Source organism: Physeter macrocephalus, unplaced genomic scaffold, assembly GCF_002837175.3.
Source record: "Physeter macrocephalus isolate SW-GA unplaced genomic scaffold, ASM283717v5 random_31, whole genome shotgun sequence".
Classification (NCBI taxonomy): Eukaryota; Metazoa; Chordata; class Mammalia; order Artiodactyla; family Physeteridae; genus Physeter; species Physeter macrocephalus.
This window is the reverse complement of record NW_021145317.1, coordinates 1-15,912: the sequence shown is the minus strand read 5'-3', so window position 1 is coordinate 15,912 and position 15,912 is coordinate 1. Positions and strand designations below refer to the sequence as shown.

The following is a 15,912-nucleotide window of genomic DNA, read 5'->3' as shown; positions in this document are numbered from 1 at the left end:
TGAGTCATGTACTGTGCTAAGCCCACCTCCCTTATCCCATTTTATTCTCATAGCCCAATGAAATGGGTGCTGTCATTCCCATTCCCATTTTTAAGATTTAAAAACTGTGGCTTAGCATGTGTGAGGTGTCGGAGGCAGGATCTGAGCCTAGGTCTGTCTCAGCGGACAGCGTCTGTCAGCAGACGCTCCATCGTTCCAGTCCTGCCATACCTGCGAAGCTCTGCATCTTTGAAACATACCCTCAACGAAAACCAACCGCTGCCATCAACTCAGTTCTCCATATCCCTGGTGGAGGAGAGAACCCAGTCATTTGCAGGAGGCATTATATGTGTTTTTTGCACTTACTTCTTCTGTTGCAGACTTAACATCACGGTTCTGTCTGGCTTTAGCTGACATTTCCGATCTGGCTTCTGGTCTCTGAATCTCTTCAGACCAAAGGCACACAAAGGAGGCCCAGAGGAGGCATGGTCGGATAAGTGTGAGCCAGGCTAAAGATCATTATTAGAAAGGAGCCTTTAGCTAAAACAAAACTGAAGGAAGTTAGCCACTGCCTGAAGGAAACTAGGCGATGAAGCAGGGGAGGACGCTTTGGGCAAGACTCTTCTCGGTAGGGATGAGTCAACAACCCTTCACGTGAGCTGTGAGGACTTAATCCGGAAGGTCGCTGGGAAGCCCAGCCCAGCCCTGAGGCTGGGAGGGGATTGGCCGCCCAGTTGCTGGGGCTTTGCCTTAAGCCAATGGCTGGGAGGGCCGGAGCCGGAGGCGGGAGCAGTGGGCTCCTCCGCCAATCGTCCTGCAGGGAGGCTGGGCTCCCAGTACCATGGCAACAGTACCATGAGCAGGGGCTCATTTGTTTTGTTGATGAGCAATTACTAGGCAATTAGAGAAAGCTAAAAATAAAGGGGCCCTTTGTTCCTAGTTACTTATTAATATTAATAAAACGGTCTGTCCAGTTAACGCAAACCTGTGCGCCTGTGGTAGAGCCCACTGCGGGAGGCAAAGGCTGCCCAGCCCCGCTTTCCGCTCTCTTTCTGGAAGTTTTTTCTGACTGTAACGTGCAAAGGGTAGGCTTTCCCCGTCTTGACCGGGAGAGGAGATGCTCAGCCTTACCAACACACGGGACCCAGGATGCCCTGGAGTCAGGGGGTCGGTCAGGCACTGACCCAGGCAGAAGAGTCTGGTCGTGTCAACCCAGGCTCCAGAGAAAAGACCACAAACACAGCAGCAAAACCAGAAAACATGGACCTGAGTTGAAAGAAACCTCTCGCCCAGTTTTGCTAGGTACCCTTGGCCACGTTGTTCGACTTTTCTGGGTCTAGGTTGTTCAGCTCCAGGTGCATAAAATAGTCTCTAAGCCTTCCACTGAGGTAGCCCCTGAGATTTCAGTGTCTCCCCTCCCACCTGGCTTGAAGAGAAACAAATCAGACTTGGAAATGACTTGCTAGGAGGTTACTTGGTTGTTCAGGGGTTGACCCCACAGCTTCTGGCTTCTGGCCTTGGAGATGGAAACAGCTTAGAGGCATCCCTTATATCCCTTCCCTGTCCTAGGGGACGGGTTACCTTGTGGGTTAATCAGATAAGGATGATAAGAGGCTTTTAAGAAGAAGCAGAAGAAGAGAAGGAGGAGGTGGAGGAGGAAGAAGAAGAATAAGAAGATGATGATAAGAGCGTAGAAGGAGGAGCAGGGAATCAGAAGACTTGGTTCCAGTCTGGCTTCTGCCAACAACAAGCTGGTTGATTTGGGGACAAAGGATTTCAGACCTGTTGGGTTCTTGGGCACCATTCAGCTCTATAGCTCTGTATTGCTGCTGCTTCCAAAGCTCTGGATCCCTTATCATTGGGAGCAACAGGTTGACAGTGATAGTGTCTTAAGATCTGAGAGGAGTGACTGAAGAGAAAGCCAGGGGCTTCCACGTGATGAGGCAACTGGTAGGGATACATTTGAAAAAATCAGTCACACATTTTTTTAATGTGTGAAGGCAATGAGAGGGATAGAAATATTTCCAGAATTGTGTATCATTAAAAAAAAAAACAACAACCCTATAGTCAGATTTCCATCCTTGTGTGTGGTTGATTAACCCTTTAGGGTTCGGCACTCTGGATGGTATTTGGACCTGTTAATAGCTGTCGTCGGTGAGCTGTGGAACTGGGGCAAACGCAGTGGTTCTTGAACTTGGCTACATGTTAGAATCGCCTAAGGAGTTCTTGAAATTCCTAGTGTCCAGGCCACACTGTGGATCCATCAAATCAGAATCTACAGGGGGATGGCGGGAGGTGGGGGGCACGGTGGGCAGGGCTCAGCGTTACTTCAGAGCTCCCCAGGCAAGTCTAACCTGTAACCACGGACTCAATTACCATCAGGTTCTTGCTAGATATGGAGCCTCACACCATGTCTGGGACTTTGTCTTGCACATCCCTACCTCAGAAACAGATCAATAGAGCCAAGCCAGACAGTTCACCCCAGCCTCCTCTAACGAGCAGGAGAGCTGGTCTGGGGTCCTTAGCCGGCAGCCTTGGAGCCCAGGCCTCTCCTGCCCGCCACTGGTCCCTCCCGGCAGGGCCAGGAAATCCACCCCTCCAGGGTGGGCTGAAGGGCTCTTTGTCCTCATAGATGGATTCTCCTACCTACCCCCCCAGGACAGCCCTGTCCTGGCTGAGATTGAGAGCATGTACACATAGAACCAACAGCCCGGAGCAACCATAAACAGGGAAGCAGCCACCCTCCTTGACTGTCTGATGAATGGGGGCCTTTTGGTAAGGTCGGAGTTTGTTTGTTATTAAAGACCTAATTAGAAACATGAGAGGGAGCTGAATGGTGCCATGCTTGGCCAATTAGTGACATGTATGTGCCCGCTTTGAACTTCAAGGACACGGAGCTATTAGCGCTTACATCAAACATGGATTAAACTCCAGTGCCTTTATAATCATTAAAGCCGGGCTGCTCAAGTGGAAAGCCTTTTGTACAGGTCCTCAAGGGGCTGCCCCTTGGGCATCCTCCCCACCCCACCCCCCTGGCTGCTAGAGCCCCAAACAGTGAGTTTCCATGAAATGTGATCCGGCAGTAAATACTGAGGGTGCTAGGGCATGCCAGCTCCCCACAGGACAGCCCTCAGCAGACTGGAGTGGTCTTTGGGGACTGACACCAGCCCTCTGGTTGCACTTTCTAGGGTGGGAGGGCTTCCTTTCTCTCTGGCAGTGCCCTTTCCACCTCCCCCTGACCCCAGCAATGCCGCATGCGTGCTTCGTGCCCAGCCTTGTTCTGGGATGTGGCACAGAGGAGGGTGGTCTAGTCCTCAGGCGAGGGGCTGACCCCTGTCTCCCGTGGCAGGCATGGCCCAACCTCAGGGAGCCCCCGGTCTGATGGGGGAGACACCCCCGCCACCAGGGAGCTCCCAATTTGGAAAGGGCAGCAGGACCCGTGCCCTCGGGAGCTGGCATTCCAACGTTGGAGCTTTGATTCCCTGTCCTTGATTTTGTGACCTCTGTGAGGCCAAGAAAGATCCAAATGAACAGAAGAAAACTTGTCAAACTATGATGCAAGGAGGGACAACTGGGCAGCGTGATTCAGTTTAAAAAGCAGCCGGGGGGGAGTGGCGCTGAAGACCAAGTGAGAGCTGCTTTCAGCCGGTCTGAGACACTGTGAGACCCTGGACACATCCCCTCATGGCCCCAGCCCTCGGTTTCCTTGTCTGCAGCCCCAGGGCAATAAAACCCATCTTACAAGTTGTTAGGAGGGTGAACAAGATGGTGTTAAACGCCTGCCAATGCGCCTGGCACGCAGTAGGTGCTCAGTGAATCCTAGTTCCCTTTCTAGCCTGGCACCCCGAGAAACCACAGCTTCTAGAACCCTGTGCCCCTTGCCTCCAGACCCCGTTTTGCCTGAACTAGTATGAGGCTTTCCCCCGCCCCACCTTTGCTAACTGGGACAGGGCATCACCTCATTCCTTCCGAGCTTTTCATCGTGACTGAGGATACTACAAGGATGTAGTTCTGGCCTTGTATTTCATAGCGTTTTCTGTTAACAATAGTTATAGTGCAGGAAATGTACGCTGGGGCTGCAGTGAGTGGAATCACTTTCAAGACACAAGCAAGGACCTGACCCTTCTGGCTGCAGGCGGGCAGGGTGAGAATTAGAGAGCCAGCACACACAGCACGGCTGGGGTGCCTGGGTCCATGCGGGGAGAAGCCAGACTGGTTTCTTTTTTGAAAAGATAAAGAGATGGGTGTGCCTCGGGGACACAGGGGGTCACCCGATCAAAACACAGCCAGGCAGGGGCTTCCCTGGTGGTGCAGTGGTTGAGGGTCCGCCTGCCGATGTAGGGGACGCGGGTTCGTGCCCCGGTCCGGGAAGATCCCACATGCCGCGGAGCGGCTGGGCCCGTGAGCCATGGCCGCTGAGCCTGCGCGTCCGGAGCCTGTGCTCCGCAACGGGAGAGGCCACAGCAGTGAGAGGCCCGCGTACCGGGAAAAAAAAACAAAAAAAAAAAACAGCCAGGCAAATTCTCAGGATTAAACTAGGAGACACTTGGAGCAGCAGAAGTGTTACAGAGAGAGAGGGAGTCCTTCCCAGGCTGCACACTCCCTATCCTCCTTTCCTTCTCTCAGGTCAGGGAGGGCTGGAATGGGAGGCTTTGGCATCGCCCATGTGCTGCTCCTTGCCCATTCTAACCCGTGTGGGCCTGGAATCTGAAACCAGTTAATTTAGGGAAGAGGCAGCAGGATGTGAGTGTTAAAACACCGCCTGCTTCAGCCAAACTATAAACTATAAACATTTGTCTCCCCTCGTCTTCTGAAGCACTTGAGAGGCTCAGGGTGGAAGTGTTGTTGAAAGGCTGCTTTACATCCCAGAGGGGTCAGGATCACCACCTTGCGTTCACCACTTGTGGCCTGAGCTGGAGCGGCCACTGGGGTCCCTTCCTTGGGGAAGCTGCTGCAGCCGGGCAGACAGTTCACACTGGCAGAGCAAGTGCCACATAGGCCCCAGGGACTCACGTCATGGCCTTTCCTTCCCTGGGACCCCTCTCCCCTTTCTCCCTTGGAACATGCAAACAAGGTCAGTCCCTCAAGACCCCTGGGGTCTGGGAGAAACGAGAACCTGATGGTGGCCCCAGAAAGTTCGTTCTTTGCCCTCATGACAAAAGCTTGGTTTCTTTGGCCATCAGGCCCCGGCCCACTCAAGGCTACTGCATCCCCCGCATTTACCCCCTGAGCAGATGGCAGCCAGCCCCTGACCCCCTTCCTGCCCCTTCCCTCCATCCCAACTAATGCAGCCTAGTCCTTTGTGAGGAAGAGACACACCCACACCCCAATCAGGGCTGATAAGAAAAAAGCATCGAGACGGAAAGAGAATGAGATGTTTTCTGCTGAGAATGTACAACAACAGAAAGTATAAAGTACCGGCCACCAAGCCCTCCTCGGATATAGGTCCTCTGGGGGTGCTTGGGGTTGTCTCCTCACACGGATCTGAGTGGTAGTGTGAGTATCCCGGTTCACTAGTAACCCAGGATGTGAGGGTTTTGGAGCCGACCAGCAGTGAAGTTATCTCTTTAGGGGATGTGATTTGACTGGAAGCTGAGACCATTCTACAAAATAATGAGTTCCAAGTCTTAGGTTACACTGTCCATCAATTCCCTAATTAAGATAGGCCAGCACTAACCAACGGACATCTACACTGACCTCAGTAGTCTGAAGCAGGCTGGGTGCTGAGCAAACAAGCAGAAACTGCCGTCTTCTAAGATTGCCGCCACTGAAACCGACAGCTGGAATGTTTGTGGCACTGACTTCCTCAGCCCCGTGAATGAGCTGACACTCTCCATGCGTCCTGTGCACTATTTATGATGAGCCAGGCATCTCTGCTGGATGTGTCCAGGCTTGTTGATACCAGGCTGAGTTTGTCCTTCTCAGTAATATATTGGTTTGTACATGGAGACAGGGAGAAAGAAATACCATGACATTGCTCTCTCAAGCCTCCCCCAGTTTTAAAGTATGTCTTCTCCTTGCCTTCTGAAATAGCTTGAATTTCAGCAGAGCTTAAAAAAAAAAAAAAAAAAATGTTGTATATAAAATTGATTGTCCCGGCATCTGGGTCCCTGAACTGATTTGACTTTAATTTAGTGTGTCATACAGTTTTCCCAGGTTAGATGTAACTGCTGGCCCTCTCTATCTACCTCTGCCGCCTCCAGGCTAAGCTCTAGGAGGAAAGTTTGAGCCAGGATCCCTGGGACACAGTGGCCGGGCAGACTGCTGGATGCAATTCCCTCCTCGCCGTGCTGAGAGTTCACAGCTGAGCGTTTCTCCTTCCGTTATCAGAAGCAGGTGTATCTTTTCAGGCTGACCTTTCCCGTCAGACCAACTGCATTAATTTACAGTGGGCACGCCTTCCAGAGGGCACAGTGAGACTGCAGATTGGGGTCGTCAACTCTGTTTGAAGGAAGGCCTTGGGGCTTCCCTGGTGGCGCAGTGGTTGAGAGTCCGCCTGCCGATGCAGGGGACGCGGGTTCGTGCCCCGGTCCGGGAAGATCCCACGTGCCGCCGAGCGGCTGGGCCCGTGAGCCATGGCCGCTGAGCCTGCGTGTCCGGAGCCTGTGCTCCGCAACGGGAGAGGCCACAATGGTGAGAGGCCTGCGTACCACAAAAAAAAAAAAAAAAAAAAAAAAAAGGCCTTGGCTGCCTGGCTGCTGTTCCTCAGAGCCCCCAAGCAAGGAGAGGCTGGCTGTTCAGAGGCAGGTCTCCGCTTCTGACAGCCACCTGGCATTCTGGAGCCAACATCCACTGAGCCCCCCGGTTGTAGGGGAATCAAGCAGGTTGCTCTTACTCTGGAGAACACAGGGTCCCGTGAGAACCCGGAGGGTCCCCGCCTTCCACACGCCCCCCGCCTTGAGGGGTCCCTTGCTGACATGAGACACAGGCTCTGCTGCTGTGGAGTTTTAATCCAGGCAGAGAGAAGCATGATACAGACAAGGCGAGTGTCAGAGGGGCAGTGACTGGCCTCTTTTCTCTGGCATCAGCCTATCAACAGAGCCCCTCTAGTCATTCTTTTTTCAGTCGCTTTCTTTAAATTCTCTAAAACAAACAAAAACCCCTAAAATCTAGTGTGATGGGCTTCCCTGGTGGCGCAGTGGTTGAGAGTCCGCCTGCCGATGCAGGGGAGCCAGGTTCGTGCCCCTGTCCGGGATGATCCCACATGCCGCGGAGTGGCTGGGCCCATGAGCCATGGCCGCTGAGCCTGCGCGTCCGGAGCCTGCGCTCCGCGACGGGAGAGGCCACAACAGTGAGAGGCCCGCCTACCGCAAAAAAAAAAGAAAAATAATCTAGTGTGATGAGTTAACACAGGCCTGCCCTCGAAGAATATCACATCGGCTTATGCTCCGGGTCCTCCATTCCGTGGGAGCTGGGGGTTGGGAACAGGGCCATGACACCGTCAGCCCAGACTCCCCTCCCTTGTCCCTGATAGAGGCATAATGAGTTCTGCTGGACAGCAGGTTACCTTCTGAGCTGGGCTTGCCGAAGAAGGGCCCACCAACTGCATTTGCCTTGTGAGCAGCACACAGTCTGTCCCAGAAATGTCCTGGGGGCCACGAGGCCCCCTCCTGAGATTAAACCTGGCAGCAACAGATAATTCACCTAGCAGATGATTGAAATCGTCTTGAGGGCTGGCCCTGCCTTTTGGCGAAACGTGAGATCCACGAAACGAGGACCCAGGCCTAAGGCTGGGACTTGGCAGGGCCCTGGCTTGTCCCAGATATGTGGACTGAGCTCATCTGGAAAAGACTTTGGAAACAGTTCCTTTCTCTGGATCAGTAATAACCTACTTTTCAAGCCTTAGAGCCAGAGGCGCCCTCCCAGGGGTGCCCCCCTTAGAGTCCTGGGCCCTAGCTTTCTGCCCCAGGTCCAGTGGCATCACTTTGGGATCATACAGAAGTACTGGGACTTCCATACCTTTCCTAGACCTACAGTGAGACTGTCCTGATTCTCACTGCCCTCCCCCATGACTTCCCCACCCTCGGTGACAAATTCCACTCTCAGCCCAGCCCCCTCTGACCACAGTTGGGCAGAACCACATGCAGACTGTATGCCCTCCAGAAGGCAGGCATCTCCTGGGTTTGCTATAAACCCCGAGGGGCCCACGAGCTTTGGGTCCAGCCCCTGCAGGTGAGAGCCTGAGCCTGCAGGGCAGACCTTGGATAAGGTCTTGGATGGCTTTCCTGGGTCAGCCATCGAGGTGTTTTCTTCCCTTGATGGGCAGGAAGTTCCTCCTTTTATCTGATGCAAAGTGCCTCCAAATTTAATTCAGATGCGTTTCCTCTTGCTGGCCTCTGAGATGTAGTGTCCTTGCTTTCCTGCCCCCCAGTCCCCAGAGTCCTTTCATCAGGTGCAAGGTGACTAAGTGCACCAGGTGGATGAAATAGACCCTTTTGTGAATCACTTGCTGATTTGTATGGCCAGTGAATTGTACTCTCCTACATCAGATTTTCCTAAATCTGCGTATGGTACCTGCCTTGCTGGGCTCTGCATACACAGCTCTCTCAAATATAGGTGTATTTGTTTTAAACTTGACAAGTTCCAGAGCACTGTCTCTTTTGTGTTTTCGCCACAGCCCGCAGAGAGTCAGGCTGAGTAGCGCAGGCCCTCACGTGTCGCAGGTGAGGGGCTGACACTCAGGCGTGTAGCCGGAGGTCAGGGCCAGGGTCACACTCAGGTCTTCTGACTCCAAGTCCAGTGCTCCCTTTCTCTGCACCATAGCCGCCTCCCTGAGCATACCTGCTGCCTGGACCCAGAAAGTCCAGAGGATGCTGGGGGACGGGGTGAGGGGTAAAGAGGAGCCTGCCCAGTATTAAAGCACTGCTGTGGATGCTGCCCAGAGCAGCCGATGGGAAAGTGACCCTGCACCCTCACAGCGAGCCCCCAAACTGCAACTTGGCCCAGGGCTTGCCCAAGGCCACTTAGCACTCACAGCTTCTGCTGCAAAAATGCCAGGGTGTTTGCAGGACACTGTCCTTCTCTGGGACAGGAGTCAGAATGTCCGATTTCTGAATCAGCACTATTTATTCAGCAGCACATACTGAGACCCCTCCCTCCCTCCCCCCCACCCCACACACCCCCTAGCTGAGCAGGAGACCGCATCCTTGCCCACTAAGAGTAATGCCCCATCCCCTCTTCCTGACCTGATCCTGGCCTGTGGGACATCTCTGGCCCCTCAAAAGGAGCATGGAGGCGACCTCCAAGGAGACAGACCATTGAAAATGGACTGAGGGGTGACTGGCACAGAAAGCACCCTTAGGTCAGGGGCTCGGAGCCGTGCTTCTCGCTCTGCCTCTCCTCTCAAGGTCACAGCTTGGAGGGGAGGGCCTCCTCCTTAACCGTGTAACCAGCCAGTGTGCAGTGCAAACCTCCCGAAAGAAGGAAATCGCTTTGTCCCTAATGCCTTCCCACCATCAGACAGCGGGAACAGCCGCCGACACGCTGGCGTGCACAGTGCCCTGCCCCTTCCTTCCTGAGCAGCAGAGCCGTTGCTGGGTAGAGCATTCCCAGAGATCGTGGGTCCGGGCCATCTCGTTAGCTTGTTAACATGCTTTCTGGAGCCTGGGTCTTCCGCCCACAGAGAAAGAGGGAGTCATTGACCAAGGGGCCCAGAGACCCGGCTCCTCCATGCCCTCAGCCTTTGAGGGTGCAGCTTCCACTGTCCAGAAGCCTAGAGAAAAAGGACCAGCCCAGGACCAGGTGCTTCTTGCCTGCCAGCTGCACCCTCGGCGGGAACCCACGGCCTGATCTTTCACCCTTGGCTGGGGACTGTCTGCAGGGTGACTCTGAGCTGGGGCTCCGGCATTAGGAGGGCAAGTGTATATTCATGCGAGACTTAGGGTTTTAGAGCTGCATTTTAATACAGTGCCTTCTGGTGTCATTTGATGGAAGAAGACTGAGCGAGGGGCAATGTAGGCCTAAGAAGAGCTGCTTACTGTGAAATTCCCTTCAGGCCAACTCTCAAGCCCCAGGCCTCCTGGGCATACAGGATGGTGTGAGAGGTAGCCAGGGCCTGGGCCGAATACCACCAGCCCTCCTGTCTTCTAAGCCTCCGGAGGGGGCGTGTTTCAGGACAGCATCCTTCCGTGGGCATGCCGCCTCCTGTCTCCCAGGCTGCCTCCTCGGGCTGGATTAGTCTCTGGATGGCCCTCCCCCTGCTGGAAGGAGCCAAGACGGAGACCTCCCTTCTCCCTGGCTTCTAGATAGGCGGGCCCGCCCACTGTCCTGGATCCTCATCTGGCCACAGGAGAAAGAGGTCAAAAAGTCCTCCTATCTTTCACTGTGGCCCCACCGCCCACACCCCTGCTCTCCACCCTGAAACAGAGCCGGCTAGATACTTTGTTGGTTACTTGGTATAGGAGCGGGGTCAGCTGCCTGGGTGAACCAGGAGTCCGCTGTCTGAGCTCCCTCAGTTTTCCCTAGCCCGGAGGAAGAAAGTGTGTGAGACCAAGATAATGCTGCCTTTTGAATATCGCAGCTTGATGCCTAGCCTCCATGAGTGAGCAAGGCCAAATGTTATCTGCAAGTTTAATCTTCTGTATTCAAAAATCCCATCCCCTTTGTCTGCCAGTGCCTTCCCAAATCAGCAATTCACTTGCTCGAAGCCTCTGTGATTTTTTTTCTCTTTAACCTGTTCTTCCCAGTGGCCAGTTTCTTCCTTTCTCACAGCACAGCTTCCAAGGGGCCTGACCTTGGGGCCTCCTGCCCTAGAGGGCATCCCAAGGCAGCAGCTTGCCTTTTCTCTGCTGAGTCGAGAGCCAGGCCCAGCTTGGCTTGCTCTCCTTTGCATCTTCGTGTCCCGTCTCAGTCTCCCACCGGCCTGGCTGGAGAGCATCTTCGGTCTCTTCCCATCCCGGCAACAAATGGGTAGAAATCAATCCACATCTGGCTCTTCAGTCCCCGCCGCCCAGAAGTGAGGGGCTCCAACCACAGGTCCGCGGGGCAAGGCCATGGCCCAGAGCAGACTTGCAGATGTTCTTCCCTTCTGCCACTGAGAGCAGGTGGCCACAGGGCAGAGAGGGAAGTGCCGAGGGGGGCAGGAGGGAGAAGATTGTTTCGAGGAGCAGCCCCTGAGGCCATGGAAATGCCTGGAACACAGATTGTCTGGTTCTTTGAGATGGGTTAGCTGTAGCCCAGAACTGGCCAGCCCCAGACTCACCTTGAGCTTTAAAAATCAATGAGAACGTGCTTCCCTGGTGGCGCAGTGGTTGAGAGTCCGCCTGCCGATGCGGGGGACACGGGATCGTGCCCTGGTCCGGGAAGATCCCACGTGCCACGGAGCGGCTGGGCCCGTGAGCCATGGCCGCCGAGCCTGCGCGTCCGGAGCCTGTGCTCCGCAACGGGAGAGGCCACAACAGTGAGAGGCCCGGAGAGGCCACAACAGTGAGAGGCCCGTGTACCGCAAAAAAAAAAAAAAAAAAAAAAATCAATGAGAACTTATTTTTACAGTTAAAAAAAAATTTTTTTTTTCCATTAGGGAAAAGAAAAAGTTTAAGCTACTAAGGGGAAATGAAGATGAGACAAAATTAACCTGGTTGACAGGCTGTGGCCCTTGCTGGGGAGGGAATGATGGAATTTGGGGGAGGCTAAGGGAGGGAGCCCGAGGCAGTGTCTCCTCCCACTGTCCCCTCCCCTCCGCACCGCCACTCTCAGAATCTGTGGGTGTGAAGTCCCATCTCTCTGTGGCGAAGGTACATTCCTAGCTCTTTTCCTGTCTGGAGTCTATATCTGAAGATAACCAACAGAAAGCAGACATTTCGGTCAGATATGCTTTAGTGATAAATTGGTTCAGTCAGGATGCTCTGAATTCATACTTCTCTGTCTTTTTTTTTTTAAACGAAAGGAAAAAAAAAGTTTAAATCCCCCCTTTCCTTCTACTGCGGGAGGTGAGTGTGTGGGTGTCCTGTAGAATCATTGGCATTCACTCAGCTTCGGCCCCAGAGCCTCCAGATTCGCCATCCCCACCCCATCCCCTCCCTCCATCCCCTGCTCTCCACCCCAGAAGGGAACCCTCTGCCACCATCATTACGGTTATGTTAAGATGCCCAAATTTTCCATGACATATCCCATCCTCCGACCACGTTCAGTATTGATGACTTTCATACAGGGATATAAATGGGAGGGGTGGGAAGGGAGGGAGTAGCCAGTGGGGAGGGGGGAAGTGGTTGGTGGGGGGGAGGGGCGCTGAAGATCTTTTTTGTCTTTTTTTTTTGTTTAAAACAAATTTGTCATTTAATGGATCCAAAAACCAACAAAAAAAGAAAAAGTGAAAGAAAAAGCAAATCAAAAATCCCCTCCCCGAAGATTTTTTTTTTTTCCTGGACACAAATTGCTTTGTTTCCTGTCACATTTTAATATCAATATTAACACAATGTGTAGTCTAAAACTAGTTCCTTTGTAGTTTGCATGGGATGTGAATGCTGTCTCAACGTGCCCAGATCTAGACAAGACTGCATGAGCATCAGTTCAGATGTGAAAAAAAAAAAAAAACCTCTTTCTCTCTCTCTCTTCCATATATATCTCTATTTCTATTGTGATAATTTGGTGGGCAGTGAAGCACCTCCGGTTGGTTGCCGTAGTGTGTTGAATGATTGTTTTTTTATTCTCTCTATTTTTGGAGCTCCGAGCTTCTTAGTAGTAGCCTGGGCTGAGTATTCTTGAGTCCCTGCTGATGTTTTCGCATGGCCTTGGTTCAGTGTTAGAAGTTGGGCCTCAGCTGTTTTTCTGGAGTGTTTGGCTTGTAATGACCGGTGCATGCCTGGCTTCTGGCCTCATACCCAGCTCTATTCTCTGCACACCAGTCCTGAATAGCTACAGTGCTCAACCGAATTTTGGCGCGCCCGCTTCCCCGGCAGGCTCCAACCCGGCGCGGCCCGGAGGCTTCCCGGGGGCCAACAGCCCAGGACCTGTCGCCGATCTCTACGGCCCTGCCAGCCAGGACTCCGGAGTGGGGAATTACATAAGTGCGGCCAGCCCACAGCCGGGCTCAGGCTTCGGCCACGGCATAGCTGTAAGTACCTTCCTGCCCCTGCCCTCCTGCCCATCTCCTGTGGCCCCCCCGGGGCGGGTGTGCCAGAAAAGCCCAGAGGTGGGAGGCCAGGAGAGGGCAGCCCGTCCCCATCCGCATCACGTCAGCCATCCAGGGCTGAAGCTTCTTCGTTTAGGTGCTTCCTGGGCACCTGCGGGTCAGGCACGGTGTGCAGCCGTGGGAGAGTGGAGAGAGCGTGGGCAGGTCAGGTTCAGATCACCACTCCAGCACGTCCAGCCCATGCAACCTTGAGCCACGTATATAATCCGCTGCTTCCCTGGCTGCCAAACGAAGATAAGTGTTCCTCCCTCAAAAGATTGTGAGAGAATACTTGGAAACAGGATATGTCAGCAGCTGGCTCACAGTAGAGCCTCAGTATCAGCCCCCTCTCCCGTATCCCGGCCTCCTGGAGACTCGTGTGCGCTGCGACCTTGGAGCTACAGACCCGCCCCACAGGGTAGCAGCTTAGTCGGGAGAGTCACCGCCCAAGGTCCAGAGGCAGCGCCGGGGCCTGGGACATAGCGTGGGGTGCAAGCCCTGTCCCAGGAGGTCTCCTCCGCTAATGTTTCTTAACAGTTTCCAGGTTCCAAGTAAGTTCCCCTTTGCGATCTTTAGCTGCGCCTGCCCCCGAAGGCCAGATGCATTTGATATTTGTAATGCTCTGTGGTTCTATAATCTGACTAATCCAGGCAATGGAAATTTGCTTAACAGATTTGCATGCTGTTTTCAGATTGTATTGTTCTTCCCCCTCGCAGTGTGCGTGAGCATGAATGTGCCTGAGCCCACTTACTCGCTTGTCCCTTCCATTTGGAAAACAGAAAATCGGCCCACCTCACCATCTTGGAGGCAGTTTGATTTTGAGCTGAGTTGGGAGTGTCTGCTGTCCCAGGTCATGTCCCTGTCGGGAGAGCCCTGCCTCCCGAGCCGTGCTGGGGAGAACAGAACAAGGGCAGACAGTCTGGGCACCAGGGCAGCCCGTCCCTGACCCTGGTGTTAGAAGTCCTCCATCCCCACCTCAGACGCACGTGTGTACACTCTCATGCGTGCACACGCACGCTACACACACACACACACACACACACACACACACACACACACACACACACACACACACACACACACACACACACACACACACACACACCTGCCATCCCTGGCCTGTGCGGTCTGGGTCCTTGTTCAATTCCACTCCCGCGTCAATATCACTTAAGGCAGTAGTTTGATGAATCAGATCCCCTCGGATCAGCTGTAGTACCAAATCCGGAGTAGTATTATTCAGCTTAGAGCTGCATCAATTTGGTAGACCGTCTGTCACCACGTAGAACACGGCTCATTTCCATCGTCAGTGCCCAGAAACACAGACCCTATTTGTTCATGAAAACCTCGGTCTCTGACCTGTGTGCTGTGATGCTTTGTGAAATAAGCACATCAAGTCACGTTTGGTCTGCACGGGCCTTGCTTTCTCCCCAGCTGGAGCCATTGGGACTGTGGACAGAGACACTGTTATCTTTGCTCTCTGGGGCTCAGGGCAACAGTGCCCATCATTTTCGGCACAAGCCCCCCCCTTTCCTATCACCCACCCACCCCTGTGAATCTGGCTCTCAATTTTCCCCTGGGTGAGCGGACAGGCCGGGGGTGGGGAGTCGGGGCTGGGAAGGATGTCATTCTGACCCCTCATGGCACGGTGTCTCAGAATTACATATTCATGCTGGCAACCACAGTCTAGTCCTAGAGATAATTTCCTTTCCCAGAATATGACAATCTGTTCCCATGTATAGTGTGCTGATGACCTTAACAATTGTGCAATTTTAGGGACCTTTGATTGCAACGGCCTTTACAAATGGATACCATTGAGCAGGTGCTTTCGTTGCCATCTCACTCTGAGGTATTACCTTCTCTGCCATGTGTCTCGCCCGCCGGGCGTGTCCGTACATGTATGCGCCCTGGGCATGCAAGTACGCACGGCCCTGGTCTCCTCACGTCCACATCTCTCCTTCCTCTTTCTGGACCCCTTTTCAGGGGGGTGGGGGGGCAAAAAAATCCAGTCTTTTAATCTCTCATCCCTCCTCCAGCTTAAAGCATGATCCCACTTTTTTTCTTTGATTCTTTCGATTCCTTTTCTTTATCTTTCCCACCCCTCATCTTTCTCTGTCTTGAAATACAATCAAGAGTATGGGAAACTGGAAGGAGATTTTGTGCTGTGCCCGTCCCAGGGGGACGGAGGCAGGGAACCGCTGGGCTTCTGCCAGGCCTGGGGGTGGGAGGGCGGGCAGGAGCCTGCGAGCTGGCCTTGTGGGTTGCTGGGCCCTTTCAGCTCCCCAGAGCTCACTGGGCTTGGCCAGTGGGGTTCATGCAGTCAAACAGCCAGACTCCACCTTTCAGTGAAAAGAAAACATTTTTGCCGGTAACTACTGAGTAATTATCCAGATTCCCGCTCGAAAAGCAAATTAAATTAACGACATCACCTGCGTTACATGGATTTGGATCCCTGCCAGTTTCCTAACCTTTTCAACTGAGCTCAAGTTAATTAAACATTTTTAAAATCACTTTGATGGGGATATGGAAGGGGTGGAGTGGACGAGAGGGGAGGTTGGGGCAGTCAGTGAGGGAGCCTCTTGCCACGTTCTCATTGAAAATGAGTATCCGTCATTCTCGGGAAGAGGCACCAAGAAGGGAGGTTTCTCTCGTGAAAGCTAAACGTGACCCGTGTTAGGGAGTTAGTTTGAGGTCTTGAGATATGAGTCTGTTTCTTTGGAAGAGAGGGGGCGACAGGCAGGGCCTGGGAATGGGTCCCACTCATAGAATCCCAGCTGGGGCATAAGCGCCTTTCACTCCAGGAGCTGGGACGTAAAAGAAGCAAGGCC

The 15,912-nt window shown here is 53.4% G+C and overlaps 1 protein-coding gene across 14 annotated transcripts in view; it reads left to right on the top strand.

Moving 5' to 3' along the window:
• The window catches only part of LOC102994886 (RNA-binding protein Musashi homolog 2), a 176,821-nt gene extending 161,743 nt beyond the window's left edge, over positions 1 to 15,078 (top strand). For 6 of the 14 annotated variants that reach the window (XM_028483440.2, XM_028483438.2, XM_028483439.2 and 3 more), the window contains one exon: positions 12,822 to 14,854. In XM_028483440.2, coding sequence (XP_028339241.1) covers positions 12,822 to 13,300 — 479 coding nt within the window. In that variant the 3' untranslated portion in view covers positions 13,301 to 14,854. The other 8 variants (XM_028483447.2, XM_055082179.1, XM_028483446.2 and 5 more) reach the window with 4 other exon arrangements.
• The last annotated feature ends 834 nt before the right edge of the window (positions 15,079 to 15,912 follow it).